The sequence below is a fragment of the Panthera onca genome, chromosome B3 (genome assembly GCF_046562875.1).
Source record: "Panthera onca isolate mPanOnc1 chromosome B3, mPanOnc1 haplotype 2, whole genome shotgun sequence".
NCBI classification, from domain to species: domain Eukaryota; kingdom Metazoa; phylum Chordata; class Mammalia; order Carnivora; family Felidae; genus Panthera; species Panthera onca.
The window spans coordinates 70,137,215-70,163,421 of NC_138344.1; the positions used below are offsets into that span (position 1 = coordinate 70,137,215).

Sequence of the window (26,207 nt, forward strand, 5' to 3'; positions counted from 1 at the left end):
CCAGGAGCTGGAAGAGAGGAATGGCCAGTGACTGCTCAATGGATATGGAGTTTTCCTTGGGGTGATGGAAATATTTTGGAACTAGATAGAAGTTATGGTTGCACAGAATTGTGCCATTGGATTCTACCCTTCAAATGATCTTGTGTTGTGTGAATTTTCCCTCAATAAAATTAAATACCTGAGAAAGATAAATGAGGACATATTATTTTCTATTATGAATTAAGATTTTAGTTGTCCATTTTGTTTTGGCATATTGTTTTTCAGTCATAGTTGGATTAGGTTTACCTTTCCCTCTACTAGATATTTAGGTGAAAATTCAGTTTTGATCTAAAAAAGTATCTTAAAATTCACACACTAAGTTTTTGCTCATTTTAAACTCTCCAGGTCAGATATTATATAGAATTTAGTTTAAAAATTTTTATATAATGAGAATAATTATTAACAATTTAATAACAATCAAGTTTATTAGAACAATATGTTCAAATGGAGCTCTTATAGTGTTACATGATACAAGAATGTGTGATATTTTTTCTTGTGTCTTAAAAAAAGACATTGCTTTTCTAAGCAGTTAGAGACATTCAGTATGTCTGCATTCAGTTAATGAAGAAAAAGATCACTGCACTGAATCCCAAGGAACATGAATTCTAACTATTTTCTGCTATTAACTGGATATAACTGACAACCTGTTTCTTCATCTGATAGGGAGGAATATTGCATTTCCATCTCACCATTTTGTTTGAAAGAATAAATGAGATAATATGTGTAAAAACACTCAGAAAATTTAAAAGACAAATCTGTAAATTCTTATTTTTATATAAAAGGATGCAGTAGAGTGTAGGATTAAATCCATGTACTTTGAAATTAAAAAATAACGGTTTTTGAATATAGATCTGACTCTAGCATAGTGACCTTTGCCAACATGTTTAGTCTTTTTCTGGTATATAATATTAGTATCTCTAAAATGGGGATGTTAATTGTATAAATGAGGTAAAAAGCAAGTACAGTGTTTCCAAGGATAGTCCATGGATATGCTTTCAAAAATATCCTAAATAATTCTTAATGAGTTTGTTAATAACTATTCCTTTTTCACTGGTATTTGATCTAAATGATAATTAGTTTATAAATAGACATTAAAATTTTAGAAGATGCTAACTTTCCTTAAAGATATTTTGCTGTCATAGTTTATTATACGTAGTTTCCTTTGCTTTCCATTTACTTATTTAACCAAACTTCTAATACTCTTTCCTTCTCTTAATGCCATGCCATGAGAATTAAGTAAAACTCGCATGATGAATGGTTTGGGGACTCAGGTCATGGAACCATTAAGTGGTCCCCAAAAGGTGTTAGATTATTGTTAGAGCAGGAGCAGCTGTGAGAAGCACTACCCATATAGCATCAAAGAGGGAAACATTTTTTTAAAAGATCCAGTAACAGTGAAAATATTACTTTCTGGGTTAAAAAAAATTTTTTTTTGGCCAGGTAAGTGGAGATATTATGTCAATAGCCTGCTAAAATTATTGTCTATTCTTTTTATCCTAACAGTGTATACATTTATGGCACAACATTAGAAAATCTCTCCCTCTTTCCTTTTTTTTCAAATCTCCATTTCTGGGGGCACCTGGGTGGCTCAGTCAGTTGAGCGACCAACTTCGGCTCAGGTCATGATCTCATGGTTTGTGGATTCGAGTCCCGTGTTGGGTTCTGTGCTGACAGCTCAGAGCCTGGAGCCTGCTTCAGATTCTGTGTCTCCCTCTCTGCCCCTCCCTTGCTTGTGCTGTCTCTCTCCCAAAAATAAATAAATAAAATTTAAAAAAATAATAAAAATAATAAATCTCCATTTCTGTTTTCCAATTTGACAAGCACTTTTTGGACACCCAGTGGTGCTGGTCTCTCCAAGGGAAGTGAGAATTTTCATTTCAGGCTGTATGCATTGCTCCATATGCCTAGATTATGTCTTGATTTACAGGGAAATTTCTGAGTCTTGATTGTATTACATTTGGATAGAGACTAGAAAAGATCTTAGCAACTGGTTTTAATGTGAGTAAACTTATACCTGCCATATATTTGTGGCAATTTCTAGAGTGGCAATTGTTTTCTATTTTACTGGAATCAGTTTTCAATAGGAATAAAGTATAAAATCAAAGTCTTTATCACAAAACCATTACCATCAACTACCCATGCATTTATATACATATGCATGCCCACATCCATCCAACCACTCATCTTTTTCCCCAAACTCACAACATTTACATGGGCCAGCATTTATGACTAAGCACAGTCCCTTCTCTCAAGAAGCTCATAGACCTAGCAGGGGAGATGGAGAGACTATTTATGTGTAAATTATATTATCATGAAAAATTTATTATGAAAGGTTTGCAAGTATGATGTGAAAGCATAGAAGGGGAATATCTAATCCAGACTGGAGGAGAGTGAGACATCATTGACTAGTTGTGGAATAGATGGAATGAATTTTTATAAGAAATAATCAGCTAAATGAAAAAAGTCAGGGTGCCTTAAGTGCAGAACAAAAGTATGGGTAAAGCTGATCATTCATGAAGGAGCAAGGTAGTTCATGACATTTGTGAGGTGCAAGAAAGATGGGCTATAGACAGCTCCCAAGAGTTTTATATGCCAAAATGCTGTGATGTTGAGAGAGCAGGAAAAATCACTGCGTAATTTTAAGCAGTAAGTAGGCGACAGAAGAAACAGGAAATATTCTCTTGGTATGTATGTTAACTGCCTCTCTTAAAACCTTTATGGTAATCCTTGCTTCTATTCCTCTCTCTTTCTTTTCTTTCATTGCTCCTGTCCTTTCTCGCTCCTCCCTTCTCCTGCCTTTTCCTACCCTCTCCTTTCTTACTAGTATCCATCAACTAAACAATAGCAATAGACTGCTCACAAGTCACTTTATCATGGCAATGAATCTCTGAGAACATTTTTAAAGTGACGGTTGTGATACTTTTATGACTATACAGTTGTTCACACGTTTGTAAAACTTTATTTCAATTTTTAAATGCTTATTTGAATATTGATATCACTATAATCTGAATTTGAAAGGGCGTACATCTTGAACCCCTTATTTTGTATTTAAAAATCATACTTTTTAAGTCAAAAACAATATAAGTTGTTTTAGATCATTTAAACAGAAAAGAAATACAGACTTGAGGAAGTGAAAGCCACATGTAATCTTACTTTTCAGGACTTACTATTTATAATATTTTGTATTCATTCTTGGAGAATTTTTTTATTCAAACACAAAGTTTCATATTAATTTTATGCACTTTCTTTTCACTTAAAATTTAAATCTTTCCAGATCTGTATGTGTAGAATTATTTAGTTGATTTTAAGAACTTCAGGGTATTCCATTATATAAATATACTAAAATGTGATTAATACCTTTTCTATTGATTGACATGGGCCAACAACATTCTATTATTTGTATACATGTGTGTATCTGTTTGTAAATACATATATATTATATGAACATATATGCTGCATGTACATAATATTTGCTCTTATGCTGGTACTTCTAGGAATAGATTTGTACATTTTAAATTCTAACAAATATTAATTTATAATCCCTTCATCAATGTATAAGAGCACTTTTTTTTTGAAACCTTGATAATACTGAGAATTCTCTTTCTCTGTTGATCAGTAAAACACAAAACAATGAAGATTGATGATGATCACTGATGATGATGAGACTAAATATCAATAAATATGTTTATTGGCCAGTTGTATGTGTTGTTGCTGTTCCTGGTGTTAGTTACCTGTGCATGCCTTCCCACTTTTTAAAGTTAGACCTTCTCCTTGTAGAGTTAATATATTGATTTTTCTATCAAATATACCACTCTGATTGATGAGAATATTTTTCCTATCTATTGAAATGTGTCAAATTAAGACCACTTGTTTAATAAAGGATTTTTTGACATTTGGAAGATAAAGAAAAGAGAAAAACAGGGAAAAACACCTAATTTTCCTGCGACTAAGAAAAAAAATAATCTTTTATTTTTACTGACTTTTCTGTTGGTCGTTAAAATATTTTTATTTATTTTATAGAGTTGGGAACATACTAAATGTGTGTCTTTTTGTATTCCAGAATATCCATATTTTAAAATACCCACACATTGTGTGTTCAAAATCTTTAGATAGAGTTGATTATAGGTCCTTTGAGATGTCATATCCACTACTATTCAGTTCTGTAATTACCCCATTATTCTTTGCTTAATCTTTATGTATTTTATCTCAGTTATTGGCTATAAAATTCTACATCCATTGCCCTTGTGGTGGGTCCTCTTAGTAGGACCTCTGTAGTGTTTCCTTTTGGCTACAGTAACCCTCAGGATTCCTATTACTGCCTGGCCTGACTCTTCTCAAGTCTATTCTTGGCTATAGTGGGACCATGATGCTCCCACCTTCTTATGTTGCTTTCCTTCTGAGGAAGCACAGACTTGTGACATGCAGGAGTCTGGGTATGATGTGGGGTAGTAAAAGGGAAATATGATGACATAAGAAAGAATGGTTGTTAGTAGTGTGGGGCTGGGGGGAAAACTGGTGGTGGCAGTGCATTGGGGGGAACCACGTTATTTAATTCAGGCATGAAATAAGCATCCATAATTTAGTTTGGTTGCTTAATGGCAGTTTAGAAAATTATGTAAGAAACAAATTAGTTAATATATTAGATTGAAATTTATGACATTAAAATTTAATCATCTTTGGACCTACAGAAAGAACAATTCCATATGCTTCAAACTAATAAATACACAGAAATCCAGAGAGTAACAATTTATTGATAAACATAGAAGATAAGAATTTCTATTTTTTTTTCCTGGACATATAAGTTTAAAAATGGGTTTCCTATTCATTTGTTTCTCTCTCAGATCTACGGTTAGGGTTAGGGTATGTGCCTAATATCCTGCTGTTCAGAGACCTCTCCCAAGGTTATGGATTAGGGGTTAGGATTTCATATTCATCTTATTTGATAACCATTTCTTTTTATTCAATGAAAATTATTCATATATTTTGATGTTACTGACTTTTATTTCATTATACATGTTTGAATGGCTCCTCAGGTGGAATTACCATTAATAATTTAATTCTCTATTGTAGACATTTAGGTTATTTCTAATATTTTTTAATAAGTATGGTTCTAATATATATGTAGCCCTATAGCTTATTTTTTAACTAATCTATTGTAGCATTAAGCAAATTTTCTTCAAGTGAGATTCTTGGTCATAAATGAAGGATAATTGAAACTTTTTGGTGTGTATTATTATTGTCATGTCATAAAATTCTGGTTTAGTTTTTATTGAAGTATAGTTCACATACAATGTTATACTTGCTTCAGGTGTAGAGTATAGTAATTCACCAATTCTATACATTTCGCAGCACTCACCATGATAAGTGTAGTTACTGTCTGTCACCGAACAATATTATTACAGTATTATTGCCTATATTCCCTAGTGACCTACTTATTTTATAATAGGAAGAGTACCTCTTTGTTTTAAAAATTTTAAATGTTTATTTAGTTTTGAGAGAGAGAGACAGAGCATGAGCAGGGGAGGGCCAGAGGGAGAGGGAGACACAGAATGTGAAGCAGGTTCCAGGCTCCAAGCTGTCAGCACAGAGCCCAACATAGGGCTTGAACCCATGAGCTGTGAGATCATGACCTAAGCTGAAGTTGGACACTTAACTGACTGAGCCACCCAGGTACCCCAGGAAGAGTATCTCTTAATACCCTTCACCTACTTTGCCCATTCTGACACCCCCATCAGTTTCTTCTCTATATTTATGAGTGTGTTCCTGTATTTTTTATTATTGTTTGTCTTGCTTTTTGGATTTCATATATAAGTGAAATAATTTGGTATTCACTTAACATTCACTTAACATTCTCTAGGTCTACCGAAGTTATCACAAAAGGAAAGATCTCATTCCCTATTTTGTCTGGGTAATATTCCATTGTGTGTGTGTGTGTGTGTGTGTGTGTGTGTGTGTGTGTAATATATATTAACATATATATATATATATATATATATATATATATATATATATATATATATATATTAGTATTAGGTTGCTTCCATATCTTGTAAATAATGCTGCAATAAACTTAGGAATGCAGATATCTTTTTGAATAGATGGTTTTGTTTTCTTTGGGTAAATTGCAGTACTGGAATTGTTGGATTATCTAGTATTTCTGTTTTTAATCTTTTGAGGAAACCCCATACTGTTTTTCACAGTGGGTATGCCAATTTACACTCTCACCAATAATACATAGGGAGGGTTCTTTTTTCTCCACATCCTTGCCCAAACTTGTTATTTCTTGTTGTTTTGATTCTAGCTATTCCAACAGGTGTGAGTTGATATCTCATAATTTTGATTTGCACTTCCCTGACGATTAGTGAGTGAGCATCTTTTTACTTGTCTTTTGGCCATTTGTAGGTCTTTTTTTCAAAAATATCTATTTGGGTACTTTGGTGATTTTTTTAAATTATTTGTTTTTTTGGTATGAGTTTTATAAGTTCTTTGATATTTTTTGATATTTTTTGATATTAACCACTTGTCAGATATATTATTTACAGATATCTTCTCCCATTCATAGGTTGCCTTTTTTGTTTTGTTGATGGTTTCCTTCATAGTGCCAAAGCCTTTTAGATTGATGTAGTCCCAATAGTTCATTTTTGCTCTTATTTCCCTTGCCTGAGGAGACATATCCATATGCATGTTGCTAAGGCCAATGTCTAAGAGATTACTGCCTATCTTTTATTTTAGGAATTTTATAATTTCAGGTCTCACATTTAGGTCTTTAATGCATTTTGGGTTTATTTTTATGTATAGTGTAAGAAAATGGTCCAGTTTCATTCTTTTGTATGTAGATGTCCAGTTTTCCCAACACCACTTATTGAAAAGATTGCCTTTTCCTTATTATTGCCTCCTTTGTCAGAGATAAATTGATCATATAATTATGGGGTTATTTCTGGGCTCTTTATTATGTTCCATTGACCTAATATGTCTATTTTTGTTCCAGTTCCGTAATATTTGATTATAAATGATAGCTTTGTAGGATATCTTGAAATCAAGGCTTGTGATAATTCCAACTTTGTCCTTTTCTCGAGATTGTTTTGGCTATTTGGAGTCTTTTGTGTTCCATACAAAGATTAGGTTTATTGGTTTTAGATCTGTGAAAAATGCTATTTGTATTTTGATAGGCATTGCTTGAAATCTGTAGGTTTCTTTGGGTAGTATGGACATTTTAATGATATTAATTCTTCCAGTGCATGAGCATGGTATATCTTTCCATTTCTGCATGTTGTTTTCAAAATCTTTCTTCAATGTCTTATAGTTTTCAGAGCACACTTCTTTTATCTTCTTTGTTACATTTATTCTTAGATATTTTTTCTTTTGGGTGCAATTGTAACTGGTGTTTGTGACTTAATTTCTCTTTGTTACTTCATTATTAGTGTATACAAATGCAACAGATTTCTGTATATTAATTTTGTTTCCTGTTACCTTACTGAATTGATTTACCAGTTCTAGTAGTTTTTTTTTTTTTTTTTTTTTGAGTCTTGAGGATTGCCAATGTAAAGTATTATGTATCTGCAAATAGTGACAGTTTTACTTCTTTCTTATCAATTTGGATGTCTTTAATTTTGTTGTTATTGTTATTGTTGTCTGATTGCTGTGGCCATGACTTCCAGTGCTATGTTGAATAAAGGTAGCACTAAGGGACATCCTTGTCTTGGTCCTGTTGCTAGAGGAAAAGCTCTCAGTTTTTTTTTTTAATCATGGAATATGCTGTTAGCTGTGTGTTTGTCATATGTGGCTTCTATTATGTTGAGGTATATTCTATCTAAACCCACATTGTTGAGAGTTTTTATCAGTAACAGATGTTCAATTTTGTCAAATGCTTTTTCTGTATGTTTTTATATGATTATATAGTTTTAATTCATTTTGTTAATATGATGTATTATGTTGATTTACTTGTGAATATAGAACCATCCTTGCTTCTGTGGCATAAATCCCACTTGATTGTGGTGAGTGATCCCTTTAACATATTGTTGAACTCAGTTTGCTAATATTTTATTGAGTAATTTTGCATGTCTATTCATAAGGAATATTGGCCTATAGTTTTCCTTTTTAGTAGTGTCTTTGGTTTTGATATTGGGGTAATGCTGGCCTAATAGAATGATTTGGAAACCTTCCTTCCTCTTGTATTTTTTGAAATAGTTTGAAAGAAATTGGGATTAAATCTTTAATTGTTTGATAGAATTCACTTGTAAATCCTCTGGTCCTGGATGTTTGTTTGTTGAGAGTCCCCCCCCCCCCCCCGCCCCAACTCAGTTTCATTACTAGTAATTGGTCTATTCAGATTTTCTATTTCTTCCTGATTCCATTTTGAAAGGTTGTATGTTTCTAGGAATTTATCCATTTCTTTTAGCTTGTCTAATTTGTTGGCCTCTTTGTATCTATTTTGAATGTACCTTCTGGAGAATTGTACTAGTTTGTACTACCATTATCAGTGTATGAGTGTGTCTGATTCCTCACAGCCTCATCCATGACAATCATCATTTTTTTTAAACTTAGACGATTTGTTAGAACTAAATAGCACTCTAGTGTAATCTTATTTACATTTATCTGATTACTGAGTGTTTTATTTTTCATGATTATGATTAATAGGCATTTTGCTTTTGTCAATAGTCTTCATATGTTCTACTCATTTTAAAATTGATATATAACATTTTGAAATGTATTTGGAATAGGTAATTTCATATTACAAATATTAATCATCTGGGAGTGCCTGGGTAGCTCAGTCAGTTGAGTGTCTGAGTCTTGATTTCAGCTCAGGTCATGATCCCAGGCTAGCGAGACTGGGTCCTGTGTTGGGCTCTGTACTGAGTGTGGAGCCTCCTTAAGATTCTCTGTGTCTCCCTCTACCCCTTACCCTGCTCGCATGCACATACTCTCTCTCTAAAAAAACAAACAAACAAACAAACAAATCTATTTTCCACAGTGTTTTTACTTTTATTTTTATAGCACTTTAATCTTCATGTAAAAATACCTATGTGTATATCTATATATACTGTCCTTCTATATCTGTGTATATTGACATATAATGTGATTTTGATTTCAATGTCTTGGTTACTGTCAACTATTTCCTCCTTGTTTTGTTAATGAAGGGTGTTAAGAATGAATTTTCCATCTTAATGTTTGTTTTTAGTATTTATATATTTCTTTTGTTTTTTTCTTAACATTTAAGTATTCATTAAAAATTTCCTTATGTTTATGTTAAAAGGCAAAGATCTCCATTTATCCAAGTTCCATCTGCTGTTCCAATCTTGTTGGTTGAATACTTCACCCTGTCCACACTGATATGATTCTTCAGTAGTCTCACTAAGTTTACTTTAGGCCTTTCATTCAATTCCTTACATTGAAGCCTTGTGACTGTTTGACAGCAGAAATATATCAAGCTACTCCTTAAAATCCCTAATAATTCTCTATTGCTCATAGGATATAAAGCAAAGTTCAATTTATGGATACAAACTTTCATCCTATCTGGCCTGTTACTCCAGCCTGATCTCAATTGTTTATCCCTTTGCCCTGCTAACCTTCCTGTTTCATGATCTTTGAACTTGGCATTTACATAGTGTGGGCTCTACTTTTCAGTAGTAACTCCCTGTTAAGCAGAATCTGATCAATCACCACTTGGATGAGCCACATTGTCTTATGGTACTCTGTTCTTTAAAGGAAAAGAGGGCTCTATCTGTCTCTAAAGCTATTTAATGTCTAGATCCACCATTAGCCTGTAAGCCTCCTAAAGTCAGGGTCAGTGTTTTACCTCAAAACTGGACATATGGTAGCTTTCAATAGGAATATTAGTTATACTATGTGTGTATATTAGCTGAACAGATAAATTAACATGATATTTTAAAAACACCTGTTGCCTGTTACTAAAGATTTCTTCTTAAAACCAGATTTAATGAAAGCTTAAATCTGTGTTTTAAAATAATAATTTTTGGTAAATTCCTTACTTATTGTTTTGTTTTTGCTCTTTTAGGTATCACCAGGTAAAGCCAATGTTTGAAACAAATTACTCTGAAGTGTCTCAATTTGTGTTGCTGGGACTTTCTACCTATAGACCAGTGCAGCATTTTCTCCTTGCTTTCTCTACCGTGTTTTATGTAACAATTGTTGTGGGAAACCTTTTGGTTGTGTTTACAGTGACTTTTGACCCATACTTACATTCCTCCATGTACTTCCTTTTAGCCAATCTCTCATTTATTGATTTGTGCCTTTCTACCTTAACAGTTCCTAAGATGATTCATAACCTATGCTCTGGGCACAAAACCATATCCTTTCAGGGCTGTGTCATCCAAATATTTGCCCTTCATGTCCTGGGTGGATCTGAGATGGTCCTGCTCATCGCCATGGCCTTGGACAGATATGTGGCCATATGCAAGCCCCTCCACTACCTGACTATCATGAGCCCACAGATGTGCATTTTGCTTCTGTCCGGTGCTTGGGTTATTGGCCTCATTCATGCAGTGGTCCAGGTAGCTTTTGTTGTCCATTTGCCTTTTTGTGGTCCTAATGAGATAGATAGCTTTTACTGTGACCTTCCTTGGTTTATCAAACTTGCCTGCACAGACACCTACAGAATGGAATTCATGGTTACTGCCAACAGTGGGTTCATTTCCATGGGCACCTTCTTCTTATTGCTCATGTCCTATATCTTCATCCTGGTCACTGTATGGAAACGTTCCTCAGGTGGTTTGTCTAAAGCCTTTTCTACTCTGTCAGCTCACATCACTGTGGTGGTTTTGTTCTTCGGACCGTGCATCTTTGTTTATGTGTGGCCATTTCCCACAGTGCCAGTGGATAAGTTTCTTGCCATTTTGGACTTTATGATCACACCCATTCTGAATCCCATTATCTACACATTGAGGAACAAGGACATGAAGATGGCAATGAAAAGACTGAGTAGTCAATACCTGAGTTTGAGAATGATCTCCTAAATAGGTTATGGGAAAACAAGTGGTGCCTTCTGCAAGCAATACTGTATGGATAAGTGTTGAAGGGTTATATACTATCTTAAGACAATTTATTTTTCAGTAGAACAAAAATCTCAGATAGTTTATTCCATGTTAATGGTCAGTGGTGTGATTATATGCATATTTATTTATCTAAGACCATTTTGCCTATTTTAAAATGTTAAAATACCGAAAACCTGCATTTTGTGTGGCTCATGAATTTGAAGTCACCGTGCTGTATTTGCAGAGCAATGGTGTAAACAAAGTTTTCTGTGTTACTGGATTGGAATATATTCTCATGTAGACAGAATGATTGATTCTTACAACTTTTTTTTTTTTTTTTTTGGGTGAACAAAGCATTTAAGTTGGTTCAGGTGTGCTGCTACTTTTTTCTTTTCTTTGTTACTTAGGTTAATGGATATACTCCATTACATGAATATAATTTTTGTCATAGATTATATATTGTCTGATATTCACATAAGCAGAAAACAACAAAGTGGGCAAAAAACAACAACAACAAAAAACAGTCAAACAGCTCTTAGTATTTGCAATCATATTAAGATCTGGTTTCCAAGTGGGCAAAGTTATAACTTCTTCCTCTCAACTCTGCTTTTAACTATTCCCTTTAAATGTGTACTGGTGTTAGAAAGATGTGAATTAAGAAATAACATACATTAAAGAGAATAGAACTAGGATGGGGTTTAGAAAACGTTAAAGACAAGGAACTCCTATGTAGTATTGCTACATATCTTTATGTAGCCTGGATACAATGCAATACTGAATACCACTCCATGCTCAAGCATTATGTCTGTGCTGTTTAGACTTACAGGCCTGACAGTTCACCACCCCACGAAGCAAAATGATGTGTTTTGAAAATGCTTACGTGTTGAAATTTTATTGTTTCATTTTGTTTTTAAAGTTTATTTATTTTGAAAGAGAGAAAAGGAGGAGCAGAGAGGGAGGGAGAGACAGAATCCCAAGCAGGCTCCGCATTGTTAGCACAGAGCCTGATCCTGCAGATAATGAGATCCTGACCTGAGTGGAAATCAAGAGTGGGATGCTTAATTGACTGAGCCACCCAGGCACCCCTGACATTTTATACTGATATTGAGATGGAATTTGCTTCCTTATGTATTTCATATTGTATTTATTTGTAATCTAGAATTGTGCCTAATGAAATATCTTCCGTAATGTCTCCTCCTTTTATGTCTGAAAATAAAAATGGCAATATAATATCTTCTACCGTTAAGATAAACATTCCTTCTGAGGCTACACATCTTAAGTCTTTTTAAGCAAAATTCCTCATTTAGAAATTTTCATGAGGGGTATGTATGTATGTATGTATGTATGTATTTATGAGGCAGCCTGAAATGTCTACTTAATTTTCTGTTAAAATTTATTTCTTTTGGAATCTGGGCATAAGCTGATACTGATTCTAGCCACAAAACAGAGAAAAATTATATGATAATATTCTATCATAAATGAAATGTCATTAAACCTGTAACACAAGATATATAAGAACATTTGGATCAGAAATTCAAAATCTCTCTGGGGCGCCTGGGTGGCTCAGTCGGTTAGGCGGCCGACTTCGGCTCAGGTCATGATCTCGCGTCCGGAGTTCGAGCCCCGTGTCGGGCTCTGTGCTGACAGCTCAGAGCCTGGAGCCTGTTTCAGATTCTGTGTCTCCCTCTCTCTGACCCTCCCCCGTTCATGCTCTGTCTCTCTCTGTCTCAAAAATAAATAAACGTTAAAAAAAAAAATTAAAAAAAAAAAGAAATTCAAAATCTCTAACTGAAAATGAATAATTTGGAAATAAAAAGTAAGAGCCAACTTATACTCAGAACAAAATTTGAACAAGACAAAATCATTTCAGAAATGAGAAATAAACTACTAGGTACTCAAAAGAGACCAGAATGGCCAAAATTACAATGAAGGATACAGGAAACAAAGATGAAAAGAACCAAGAAAATAAAACCCAGTTAAAGACAAAAGTAAAAAATTTTCAGAGAGAAAGTTGTATAGAAGTAGGCAAATGATATTCAATGTTTGTATAATTTGAAAATGAGACAATATAATAGAATTAACATTTCATACTGTTATTAATGTGTCAGAAATAAAAGACCGGAATCTGTATAATGAAATACCTTATAGTCATCTTGGGAAATCTGATCCAAGATGGTCAATTTCAAGATGTATACTAATAAAATTATTGCTATTTAAAGTATTGTATCTTCTGAGCCTCCTTTCAAAGTAACTGAAGTAACCTAAATAGGACAGAAAATCAGGTTGGCGGCAATGTATGGTTGTCCTTAAGGTATAGTTAGTCCATCCTTCAAATCTATCAGTATTAAAGAAAAATGATGTTAAGAAAGTAACATTTTGTACAATGTTGGATGTATAGCAAAACAGCAAAATAGGACAGATTTATTGACAGTCGTTGATAAACAGTGTTCAATCTAAGACAGGTCAAGTGGGAAATACAATAATTGAAAATTAAAATTATCAGAAATATGATCACACTAAGCTAGATGTTTTGGGTCTGTGGATATATATCAGATTTTTTAACCCAATTATAATGAATACACTTTTCAGGTGTACATGTAACATGTAACTGGATACACCAGTGAATGGTTATTTAATGTCTAGTTCCTTCACCAAGGAGTATACTTCCTGAAGGCAGGTGAAAGTTTTATGCCAGAACTTGACACAGTATCTGGTGTTTATTGGGTATTTTCAGTAGGTGGTCAGGGATGGAATGAATGAATTCTTAAAAGCACCTTGTTCCTGGTAATGAAGATTGTTTCCAAATGCCCACGTTTGGAAACCAATTGAGATCTTCTTTCAACATTTCTAACATAATATATTTCAGTTTTTTTTCTTTCATGTGAACATCCATGAACAGAGGAAATTAATTTGTGGTGAGTGAATTTACATTCCTGACCTTTTATAACTTTTGGCCAATGCAACACTTCCTATTTTTCATTTCCTAAAACATGTTCATCACCCAAAAATAAACCCCATACCAGTTAGTAGTCAGTCCCAGTTCCCTTCTCATCGCATTTCCCGGCAACCATGAATCCACTTTTTGTCTCTATGGATATGACTATTTTGGACATTTCATATAAATGGAATTTTATGTGTTTGTGTGTGTGTCTGGCTTCTTTCACTGGGCATAATGTTCTGAAGGTTCATCTATATTGTAGCATGTATCAGAATTTCATTCATTTCAATGGCTGAATAATATTCCATTGTATGACCATACCACACTTTGCTTTTCCACTCATATGTTGACAAATATTTGGATTGTCTCTACCTTTTGGCTATTGTGAGTACTGTTCTACAAACATTTGTGCTATTTTTTTGTTTGCTTCTTTGGACACCTGTTTTCAATTATTTTGAGTGGAATTGCTGTCATGTTGTAACTTTATGTTTAGGATTTTGAAGAACTGTTAAACTTTTCCACAGTGGCTGCACCATTTCACAATCACATCAGCAGTGTCTGAACACCCTAATTTCCCCATATCCTCAGCAACACTTGTTATTTTATTTATTATTTTTTATTATGGCCAATCTAATGCATATGAAGTAGGATCACATTGTGGTTTTGATTTGCATTCCTCTAGGTGTTGAGCACCTTTTCATGTGGTTCCTGGTTAGCCACTTGTTCATCTTCTTGAGAGAAATGTCATCTCATAAATTTTGTCGTTTGTGTTTTTTTCCCCTTGTGATACATTTATTTCCCAAGCTTCTTTTTTTTTTTTTTAATTTACGTCCAAATTAGTTTTGTCTCTTGTGTTTTTATTATTGAGTTTTAAGAGTTCTTTATATTTAGACCTGTATTAGCTTTCTAGGGCTGTCATAACAAATTAACAGTCTTGGTGGTTTAAAACAGAAATTTGGTCTCTGCAATTTTGGAGGCTAGAAATCTGAAATCAATCTGTTGGCAGGGCTATGTTTCCTCCAAGGCTCCAGGGAAGAATCCTTCCTTGCCACTTCCAGCTCTGGTTGCTCCAGATGTTCCTTGGCTTGTGACTATAAGAGTTCATCCTCTACCTCTGTCTTCACATGGTCTTATCCTCTGTATTCTTGTCTTTTCCGCTTTGTCTTTTATTAGGACAGTTGTTAATTAGATTTAGAGCCAGCCCAGGTTCTCCAAATTAATGTCATCTCGGCACCCTTATTACATTTGCAAAGACCTTTTTTTTTCCCAAGGAAGGTCACATCAACAGTTTCAGGAATTGTGATATGGCATATAGACCTATCTCTTTGAGGGCCACCACTCCACTGGCTACAAGACCCTCATCAGAGGGTCTTACAACTACGTTCTCTCATCTGCAGGTTTTATTTTCACTTTCTTGAGTGGAGTCTTTGACACAAATATTTTTAGTTTGGATGAAGTCCAGTATACCTATTTTTTCTTTTGTTGATTGTGCTTTGGGTGTCCTTGTAAAGAAACCATCGCCTACAATAAACAAACAGCAAATAATAAATATACTATGAATTTCTAGGACTGTATCATCTGTGGTTTTTGTTTTGTTTTCCATTCATGGCCTGGAGAAGGTGAGATGATAATGAGGAGCGTGGTTTTGAGGTGTGTCTGCAGACAGAAACCACATTATGCAGGGCCTTTAGGTGTTGAAAAACATCACAGTTTGAACTTTATCCTAACAATAAATGGATGGCCTTTGGGAGCTTTCATAGTATGTATGTTTGCTTTGTGAAAGACACTGTTAAGCGTTTTATGTAAGTTATGCATTTTATCCTTAACATGCTATGAGAATGTAGTGCTATTTTACAGAAACTGGTTTAGAGAAATTAGGCTTCTTCTCAAAACTCCTACACTGACCCCCTTTCATAGGTGTGAGTTTCCAGTGTGTGGGGTCCTCTAAGCTTCTGAGTTTTAATAATGCCAAACTCTCCCCTTTATTCCTCCAGCCCTGAAGCTGGTATTTTTTTTTTTCCTTCAGCTGCTTTTAAAATGATCCATTAGTGCTTTAAAAAGTCTATTTTTAGTTCTTCAATACCTAGGTAACCATCTTTAAATGATATTTTTTTATTAAAAGAACAAGTATGTCTTTTTTTGGTGTGTTCTAATTTTAAATGTGTAACAAAATTGGTCCCAGGAAGCAGCCCCTTAAATATGGGGATTGGGAATTGGCTTGGTCTTGGCCTTGGGAATGAGCACAGCCTGAGATCCTTGCCCGTGGGAAATGGCATGCTAGTGACCCATTACCAGCAGGCAGTGGCATTGCAGATAATTGTGTTGATTGCATTGAAGGCTAACTGAAGCAAGTGGCTATTGTACTTGACCATTTTGCTACTAATGATGATTATAACGAGTGTGGTGAGTGACGGATTCTTCTGAATACTTATAGAAAGAAATGACAAACTCAGATTTTTAAAAGTTCATTTCAGGTTGTAGTCTGAGAACCAGAAAAACATTATGGCAGCTCTTAAATATCTTACTTCTGTACATATAGATATGATCCTGCTGAAGTTGGCCACAAAATTTATTTTTGTAGTTTGCAGAATAACAATATAGTTTGTGAAATTTAGGGCATTACTTAGGAAGAAGTGGAAACATTTAGAATTAAACATGTAGGGGCATCTGGGTGGCTCAGTTGGTTAAGTGTCCAACTACGACTCGGGTCATGATCTCCTGGTTGGTTCATGAGTTTGAGCTTCCCTTTGGGCTGTCAGCATGGAGCCCTCTTCAGATCTTCTGATCCCCTCTCTCTTTGCCCTTCTACTCATGCTCTCTCTCAAAAATAAATAAACATTAAAAAAAAAATGTAGGGGCACCTGGATGGTTCAGTTGGTTAAGCATCTGGCTTCAGCTCGTGTCATGATCTCATGGTTTGTGGGTTCAAGCCCTGCATCAGGCTCTGTGCTATAGTTTGGAGCCTGGAGCCTGCTTGGGAGTCTGTGTCTCCCTCTCTCTCTGCCCCTCCCCCCCGCCCACACTCTGTCTCTCTCTCAAAAATAAATAAACATTAAAAAAATTTAAAAAAAGTGTAAACATTCTTACAAACTTCCAATTATTTCCCTCTTTTGTTCATTAAAATATGCAACATAAAGCGGTAAAGTGTCCAAAGCTTATTGGAGGCAATCTTAGTGACCAGCCAACTATGTTATTTAAGTAAAATACATGGTACTATCTTTAAAAAAAAAAACAAAAAACTACCTCTTATATCCTAGTTAACAAGCGTATTTTTAGCAACCCTATAGGATATACAGATGCAAAAGAAGTTTCAGACATGCTGCTTGCTTTACAGTAGCTTAGCAACTTTTTAACGTTTTACTTCTGGCTTTATCCAAGAGGGGTTATTCAATTTTAAGAATCTCTACAAGAGGCATTAGCACATTCCATTAAAGCATGTTTGAAATTCTTAGCTGTAATTCAGAGAATTTTCACAAGAAATGTAATAATAACTTTGGGAATAGTAAACTTGAAAAAACAGGGAAAGGAGACAAATTGAGTTACTCTTTTAGGAGTATTAAAATATAGCAACACATTTTCCATGCCCTTCTGGATTCAGTGTTCATCCACTAAGATTTTTTTAAATAATAATTTTTCTAAAACTGTGAGAATCTTATCATTTATGTTTTTTCAAGGAGAGACTTGGACTCAGCGAATTTAATCATTGCCTAAGATACCCCCTTGGTGAGATGTTCAGGAAGAAAGTCCAAGTTCCTTCTGCTAGCTTAAGGTGCTTTCCTTTTCTCTCAGGTTCTGAGTTTTATCTTATTTCTGTAGTAGTTGAGTTTTATATCACTTCTCACCGGATATATATCCGTTTTTACTTCTATCTCTATGTTAAAAGTTGTTTTAAGATAAAATACTCTGTCTGATGTGAAAAACTTTATCTTCTTAAATGGAAAAATCCACTTGAGTCAAGATAGCTGGAATTTGCTAATATCCAGTAGCCATCAAAGAATGGAGATCTTCCAAAAGCTGACCTGAGAACATCTCTGTGGTTCTGCATGATGATGATATGTACACCTTTGTCAAAGAGACCATAGAAGCTCCCATAGGAATAGGATGGGAGGAGAAAAACTATATTACCTTCTTTAAAGGTCAGAAGTTAAACAAGCCACACTCAACTCGAAGCAAGTGGACATGGGTAATGCAGATACATACAGATATTTTAAAAATTACTTTAAGAAGAGAGTTACAGAGAACATGAGATAACTTACTAAACACAAATTTTCTCTAAGACCAGATTGCTATTTCCTCTTCTCTTCTGATTTATGCTTGAGAAGACATCTGCAGTTGGGTGGAGACAGTATCTGTAGAAGTACTTTCCCTCAGGCTGACACATATTCACCACTAGAAAGAATCCTTTGGGTGAAATTCTCCTATTCTGTATTCTGGGAAGAAGAAGAATCATGAAAATAATTTACATTGGACATCTCTTGGGGTCTTCTTTGTCAAGAAAAACTTTTTCATATTCTAGAAATCAGAACAAGGAGACAAGACAAATTACTCTTTAAGCAGCTATGCGTTAAACGTTAGTGAAGTTTTAAAGTATTTTTCATTTAACATATAAGTACTCAGGACATGTCTTTGGCAATATTAATCTCTAACTAGATTTATATCATCAAATTCAATTAAGGTTTTACTTCCAGTTGCAAGAAGAGTCATATCCTGATGGGTATAATACATAACCAACATCATAGGTGACCTCATGATGAGAAGCTCTCTGTACCCACCTGCCCAATCTTAAAGTTAATACAGAGGCCTTAAGTGGATTCAGCCATGTATAGTGTCCTGACAGTCTCAACACCACATCACTCTCTCAAGGCTGTATCCTTGGGGCAGCTTCTGGGAGGGAGGAAGGTACGTGGAATGCACATTCCAAGTACAGGGGAGGTGGGGGGAGCCTCCCATTGCCCAGTTCTAACTCATGGGTCAACTGGTGGTCATGTCCTCTCGATGACCTCCCCTTCCAATTCTCTGATTATATTTTTAAAAATTATTTCCCCTTGCAGCTCTATCAGTTTTTGTTGCATATATTTTAAAACTCTGTTATTTGGGACATAAATAATTAAAATTGTTACTACCTCCTGATTAATTGATTTCTTTCTTAGTATGAAATAACATTCTTTATCCCTGGTAATATTCTTTGCTCTGAAATATACTTTGATACTAAAATAGCCACTGATGATTTCTTTTGATTTGTGTTCATATGGTAAATATATATCTCATCCTTTTATTTAAATTTTTAAATGGACTTTTTCTTTAGAGTAGTTTAAGATTTACAGCAAGATTGAGTGGGATGTACAGAATTCCCATATACCTCCTGTACTCCCACATACACAACCACCTCCACAGTCAACATTTGATATTACAGTGGAACATTCCTTACAATTAGTAAATCAACACTGACACATCACTATCGCTCAAAGTCCATAGTTTACATTAGGGTTCACTTTTGGTGTTGTACATTCTGTAGGTTTTGGAAAATGTATAATGACATGTATTGACCATTGTAGTATCATACAGAATAGTTTTACCTCCCTAAAATCATCTGTGCTCTGCTTACTTACTTTTCCCTCTTTCCTAACCCCTGGAAACTACAAATTTTACTGATTCCATAGTTTTGCATCTTCCAGAATGGCATATACTTGGAATCATACAAAATATACCCTTTTCACATTGGCTTTTTTTTTTTAGTAATAAAAAAAGTTCTGTAAGTTCTTCTGTGTCTTTTTGTGGCTGGATAGTTTATTTACTTTTAGCACTGAGTAATATATCATTGTCTGGATGTAATACAGTTTATATATCCATTCACTGTATGAGGCAGATCTTGGTTGATTCCAAGTTTGGGAAATTTTGAAAAAAACCTCCGTGAACTTCAGTATGCAGGGTTTTGTTCCAATGCATTTGGGTAAATAGCAACCAGCACAGATGGATTGAATTTGGTAAGAGTTTGTTTAGTTTTGTAAGAAATTGCCAAATTGTCTTCCAAAGTGTCTGTACTGCTTTCCATTCCCAATCAGGATTGGAGTTCCTGTTGCTCCATATGCTTGCCAGTGCTTGATGTTGTCAGTGTAGGTAGTAAGTAAGCCTAATAAGTTTATTGTGGATCTTGTTTTCATTTTTAGTTCTCTAATGATACATGATGCTGAACATCATTCACATGCTTATTCACCATCTGTATATTTCTTTAGTGAGATGTTTGATCAGGTCTTTTGCTTATTTTTTACTCAAATTGTTTTCTTATGGTTGTGTTTAAAGAAATCTTTGAGTATACTGGATAATAGTCCTCTCTCAGATATATCTTTTGCAAATATTTTCTCCAAGTCTGGCTTGTTTTCTCATTCCCTTGACATTGTCTTTTTCAGAGAAATGGTCTAAATTTCCATGCAATCCAGACTGTCAGTTACGTCTTTCGTGGACTGTGCCCTTGGTGTTGTATGTAAAAGATAATTGCCACATAAAAGGTCATCTAGATTTTGTCCTATGTTATCTTCTAGGAGATTTATTTTTTTGCACTTCACAGATCTGTGATCTATTTTGAGTCAAATTATGTGAAATGTGTAAGGTCTGTGTAGATTATTATTTTTTTTTTTGCATGTTGAAGTCCAGTTACTCAAGTGTTATTTGTTGAAAAAACTATCTTTGCTCCATTGCATTGCCTCTGCTACTTTCAAAGATCTGTTGCCTAAATGTATGTGGGTCTATTTCTGGATTGTATATTTCATTCCACTGATATTTGTCAATACCATATTGTCTTGGTTACTGTAGCTGTATAGTAAGTCCTGAAATTGAGTAGTGTCAGTCCTCTGACTTTGTCCTTCTCCTTTTCTTTACATGTTTAACCAATCTGTCTTTATATTTAAAGTGGGTTTCTATGCTGTAGTATATCATTGAGTCTATATTGATGGAAGATTGGTTTACAGTTTTTTTGTTTGTTTTTATTTTGTGCTGTTTTTGTCTGGCTTTGGTATCTGGGTAAAACTGCCCACATAGAGTGGACATTCCTCCATTTTCTGGAAGAGTTTTTGGAGAATTGGTCTTATTTCTTCTTTAAAAATTTGGAGAATTTATCAGTGAAGCCATCAGGGCCTGGAGTTTTCCTTTGAAAAGTTTTAAAATTATGAACAAAATGTATTTATTTCTTATATGTCTCTTTAGATTTTCTATTTCTTATTGTGTCTTTTAGGCATTTGTTCATTTCATATAAGTTATGTAATTTGTTGGCATATAGTTTTCCATACTATTCCTTTAAAATAGTTTTTATTTTTTTTAGGGTCCCTAGTGGTGTTTCTTCTGTGACCTTGATTGTTTCAAACAATAGGCCTTGGACATAGATTTTCTGCATTTGTCTCCAAATGAAGTCCCTTCCTTCAGGCAGGGCTTCCAGACCCCTCTTGTTTACAATGTTCACCCTGGGCATCTCTCCATATCATGAGGCCAGAGCCAAGAGGGGAAATGGGAGCCACTAGATATTAAGGCCACAGCATTTGCTTACTTTGTGTCTCTGTGTTATATGTTGGTAATTCTTACAATATTTAAACTTTTATATATTTGTTAGGGTTATCTGAATCATTGATCTTTGTTGCTTTCATTGTAATTTTTTGGGGTATATGAACCATACCCATATAAGATGGCAAATTTAATTGGTAAATGTTTGTGTTGACTGCTCCAACAACTGTTCCCCCATCTCTCTCCATCTCCACAGGGCTACCTATTCCCAGAGACAAACAACATTGATATTAGGCCAGTTAACAATCCTACAGTGGCCTTTAGGTGTCCAAGTGAAAAGAAGAGTCACACATCTCACCTCAAATTAAAAGCTAGAAATGACTAAGCTTAATGAGGAAGGCATGTTAAAAACTCAGACAGGCCAAAAACTAGGCCTCTTGTGCCACACAGCCAAGTTGTGAATGCAAAGAAAAAGTTTTTGAAGGAAATTAGAGGTGCTATTCCCAACAACACATGAAATAGTAAGAATGCAAAACAGGATTTTTGGTGGTAGGCAGAAAGTTCTCGTAGTTTTGGATAGAAGATCCAACCAGTCTCAGCATTCCCTTAAGCCAAAGCCTAAGCTAGCACAAGGCCCTAACGCTCTTCAATTCTAGAAAGGCTGAGAGAGGTGAGGAAGCTGCAGGAGAAAAGTTTGAAGTTAGCAGAAGTTGGTTCATGAAGTTTAAAGCAAGAAACTATCTCTAAAACATAAAAGTGCAAGGTGAAGCTGCGAGTACTGATGTAGAAACTGCAGAAAGTTATCCAGAAGGTCTAGCTAAGACAGGTGATGATGCTCTATAATTTCAACAACAAATCCTGGTAACAGCAAATCTGTTTACAACATTATTTACCGAATACTTTAAGCTCACTTTGAGACAACTCCTTAGAAAAAAAAAGATTCCTTTCAAAATAATACTATTCATTGACAACGTACCTGGTCACACAAGAGCTCTGGTGGAGATGTACAATGAGAATAATGTTGTTTTCCTGCCTGGCAATGCAACATCCATTCTGTAGCCTGGGGATCAAGGAGTAATTTCAATTTTCAAGTGTTATTATTTAATAAATACATTTTATAAGGCTATAACTGCTACAGATAGTGATTCCTCTGATGGACTTAGGAGAAGTCGATTGAAAACCTTCTGGAAAGGATTCACCTTTCTAAATGCCATTAAGAACATTTTTGATTCATGAAAAGGTCAATATAGCAACATGAACAAGAGTTTGAGAGAAGTGTCAACTCTCATGGATAAATCTGAGGAGTCCAAGACTTCAGTGGGGGAAGTAACTATAGATAAAGAGCAAAATAACTACAATTGTTAGTGGAGCCTGACAGTGTTACTGAATTGCAACAATCTCACAATAAAACTTTAACATGAGGCTTTGCTTCTTATAGATTAGCAAAGAGGATCTATTCTTGGTAAAGATACCGTGAAGATTGTGGAAATGACAACAAAGGATTTAGAATGTTACATAAACTTAATTGATAAAGCAGCAGAGCTGGGGAGGATTGACTTCAGTTTTGAAAGTAGTTTTACTGTTGGTAATATGCTATCGAAACGCATTGCATGCTTCAGAGAAATCATTTGTGAAAGGAAAAATCAACCAATGTGGAAAACTTCACTGTTGCATTTTTTTTTTTAAGAAATAAAATTGCCTCACCCATCCCAACCATCAGCAACCACCACCCTGGTCAGTCAGCAGCCATCCACATGGAGGCAAGACCCTCCATCAGCACAAAGATTACAACTTGCTGAAAGCTCAGATGCTGGTTAGCAATTTTTAGCAAAAGGTTTTTTTCACCTAAGGTATATACATTATTTTCTTTACATATAATGGATGCTATTACACACTGAACAGACTACAGTATATTGTAAACATAACTTTTATAGGCATTGGGAAGCCAAAATATTCATGTGACTCACTTTATTGCAATGTTTGTTTTATTGTGATGGTCTGCAACCATCTCTCAATGTCTCCAAGGCGTGCTTTTATGTGTTCTGTAGTGTATTATTTTTAAATGCAGGAGCTTAAACTTTATTTCTGAATTCATAGTTTTAGATGGAACTAACACCTGTCAGCTTTCAAGATTCCTCAGTGCTCGAAGACTTCTCCAGTCCCAGTAATTGTTCCCTCCCTGCCTCCCCCAAGCACTCCCAACTATAAACATTATGTTGCTCTTTTATTGACTCCCATTCTTTTCCTCATTCCTCAAATGGTAAGGTCCAATTTGTTGTTTTCTTTACTTTGACCTAGTCAGTCTTTCCAGAGCCCCCTTTCCTTTCTTTGTTTTCTAGCTCAATATACAACGAAAAGAAAGTGGGTGATGAATTTTTGCTCTTCCCACTGAGGATAGGAATTGGACAGGGCTGCTGAGCATATCATACAGAAAAGGGAGCCCAGGCTCAGAGAAGTAGAGGTAATTATGGGTGAGGTCACTGGAATTAAGCTGATCCCAGGTGATCTCATTTTGGTTGTTTATGCAGGTTCTAAGAGTAGTTCAGGGCAGGTCTGTATTGTATAGCATAGTGTTATACTTTCTAAACTCTTTGTTCTTTCTAGCTGCACAGGAACAGTTCCAAGATCAGCAATACATCTCCTATAATTTCTTTATTGGAGCTGGTGTAGTCTAAACAACCACATCAAAAGAAAACCCTGAATAAAGCTATCTGTTTAGGTACAAAAATGCTTAAATTTTCTTAAATTAGCATGGGTTATTGATAGCTGGCTATAAGTTTTAATAGCTTGATTTAGAAGCAGGCTCACTCTCTTTGAAAAAGCTTGTAAAAAAGATAGATTCAGGAAATTTAACTCCATATCAAGAAGAGATATATGTACCTACATAAATGAATCCTCTTGACTTTATCACTCTTTTGCTTTGTCCTTAATGCCTACATAAAATTCTCAGTGGATCTTTTCCTAACAGGTTGAGTCATAATTAATGCTTCTCATCTCTGTGCCCTCATGGTACCTAGTGATATAATTATTTGTATATATATAGAAATATATATCTTTCTTCAAAGACTATAAATTTTTAAAATTTATTTATTGTCATGTTAGCTCCTAGCATGCTGCCTGGCAAAAAAATCTTTCCTCAATGACAAATGCAGTCATTTATTGAGATTCTGCTATTTGCCATATTATGTTTTTAGGAAATTCATGTAAATTATCTCTCTTAATTCTCATAGCTCTGAGTTAAATTTTCTTTCTAGCTCATCCAGAATCTCCGACACATCGTTCCAAACCTGAGTGTGCTTTTCAGTACTGATTATAACAAACTCAGCTAACATTTGCTATTTTGTGTGAGCTTTAACAGGCAAATGGTTTGACTTTATTATCTTTGCAACATCTCTTTTGCTTACCAGTTCAGAGACAGTTACAGGCAATGTGTTGAGATGGGAAAATTTCTAGATGGCTGCAAATCTTCTGAATTCATAGTTCTTTTAGAAGGAACAGGTTGATAAGATGTATAAACTCCAACCTAGATTTCTGAATATAGTTTCTATTGGTATCAGGTAGTGTGTACTAGAAAATTCTCAGAATCTTCAGTAGGTGATTCTATTGGGAATTCTGTCTGTTGAGAGAATAATGCTTCACAAAATGTGTTTTGTGATGGTTTCATCTTTTAGAGCAGTAACAGTTTGAAAGGACAGATGAAGTGAGACCACTAGGGAGATTAGGGATATTTTTAGAGCTGGTGGCTTACTTTCTTCTCTTGTCTTCAGGTGGCTATGCAACCATTAAGTTTAAAAAATTTTTTTGGTTGTAAAATAATCAGATTAAGCAAATGTTGTTGCTTCTGGTGCCACATGATTCATTTTCATGTAAAACTCTCCCATGGATAGAGATATGAGATGGATGGAATATAAGTCATGTACTTGCATCTTGGCTGTGAATCTGGTTGAGAAATATAGTTTGTTTTTATTTTATTTTATTTTATTTTATTTTATTTTATTTTATTTTATTTATTTTATTTTTTAAATGACTTTTTAATGTTTATTTGTTTTTGAGAGAGAGAGAAAGAGAGAAAAAGGCAGAGGATTCAAAGAAGGCTCCACTCTGACAGCAGACATCCCAATGTGGGGCTCAAACTCACAAACCGTAATATCATGACCTGAACTAACTGAGCCACCCAGGTGCCCCAGGAAATATATCCTTAAAAAAATCCCTTATTGGCAAGGCAGTTACACTAATGGGATTACCAAAATGTGAAGGTGTTCAAAGCTTTTAATAGAAGACACAAAACAGAATTCTCTACATATAAATCATTTGCAATGAACTCGGATATTAATGCAAAAACATGTCACCTCCTTACCCCAGGGAAGATGTGATCGGATTACTTCCCTAGAATTTAAATGTGGTTCAATCCCTCTCTGTCTAAGTGTCCTACAGTGGGATAGGAGAGATGGGGAGCAAGTTTTCAGTGTTTGTACTTTGAATCAAACCTCACCAGCAGAGAATATGGAATTCATACAGGATGCTGTTATAATGTAACTATGAAAAAAAAATAATGACATCCCTGATATATTGGCATCCAGATATTAGTGAATATAGACTCTTTAATTGAGGTCAAACTCTGGTGACACTGATATGAGAAGAAAGTGAATGATCTGAGAAACTAGAGTAAAATTTATGAGAATATCTTGAAGCATATGGTAGCCCTGATCTGACATGAATACTTTAGTCCCAGGCAGATGAGGGCTTGT

General features: G+C 34.8%; 1 protein-coding gene and 1 long non-coding RNA gene across 5 annotated transcripts in view; one reads left to right on the top strand and one right to left on the bottom strand.

Annotated features, from left to right (window-relative positions):
* Window positions 1–25,011, bottom strand: part of LOC144616546 (uncharacterized) — a 71,906-nt gene extending 46,895 nt beyond the window's left edge. For 3 of the 4 annotated variants that reach the window (XR_013555908.2, XR_013555907.2, XR_013555905.2), the window contains exons 1-2: window positions 24,864–25,011; window positions 18,225–18,398 (exon numbers count right to left, since the gene is read on the bottom strand). This is a non-coding gene — a long non-coding RNA (uncharacterized LOC144616546). Of the gene's footprint in view, window positions 1–13,171; window positions 13,292–18,224; window positions 18,399–24,863 lie in introns of all 4 variants that reach the window. The other variant, XR_013555906.2, reaches the window with a different exon arrangement.
* LOC144616545 (olfactory receptor 4F6-like) lies at window positions 10,074–11,012 on the top strand. Its single transcript, XM_078447694.2, has one exon. The coding sequence runs from the start codon at window positions 10,074–10,076 to the stop codon at window positions 11,010–11,012; it is 939 nt and encodes a 312-aa protein (XP_078303820.2).
* Window positions 25,012–26,207: the final 1,196 nt, after the last annotated feature.

What these genes read in the sequence shown, in the direction of transcription:
- LOC144616545 (XM_078447694.2), top strand. Translation starts at nt 10,074, where the DNA reads ATGTTTGAAACAAATTACTCTGAAGTGTCTCAATTTGTGTTGCTGGGA.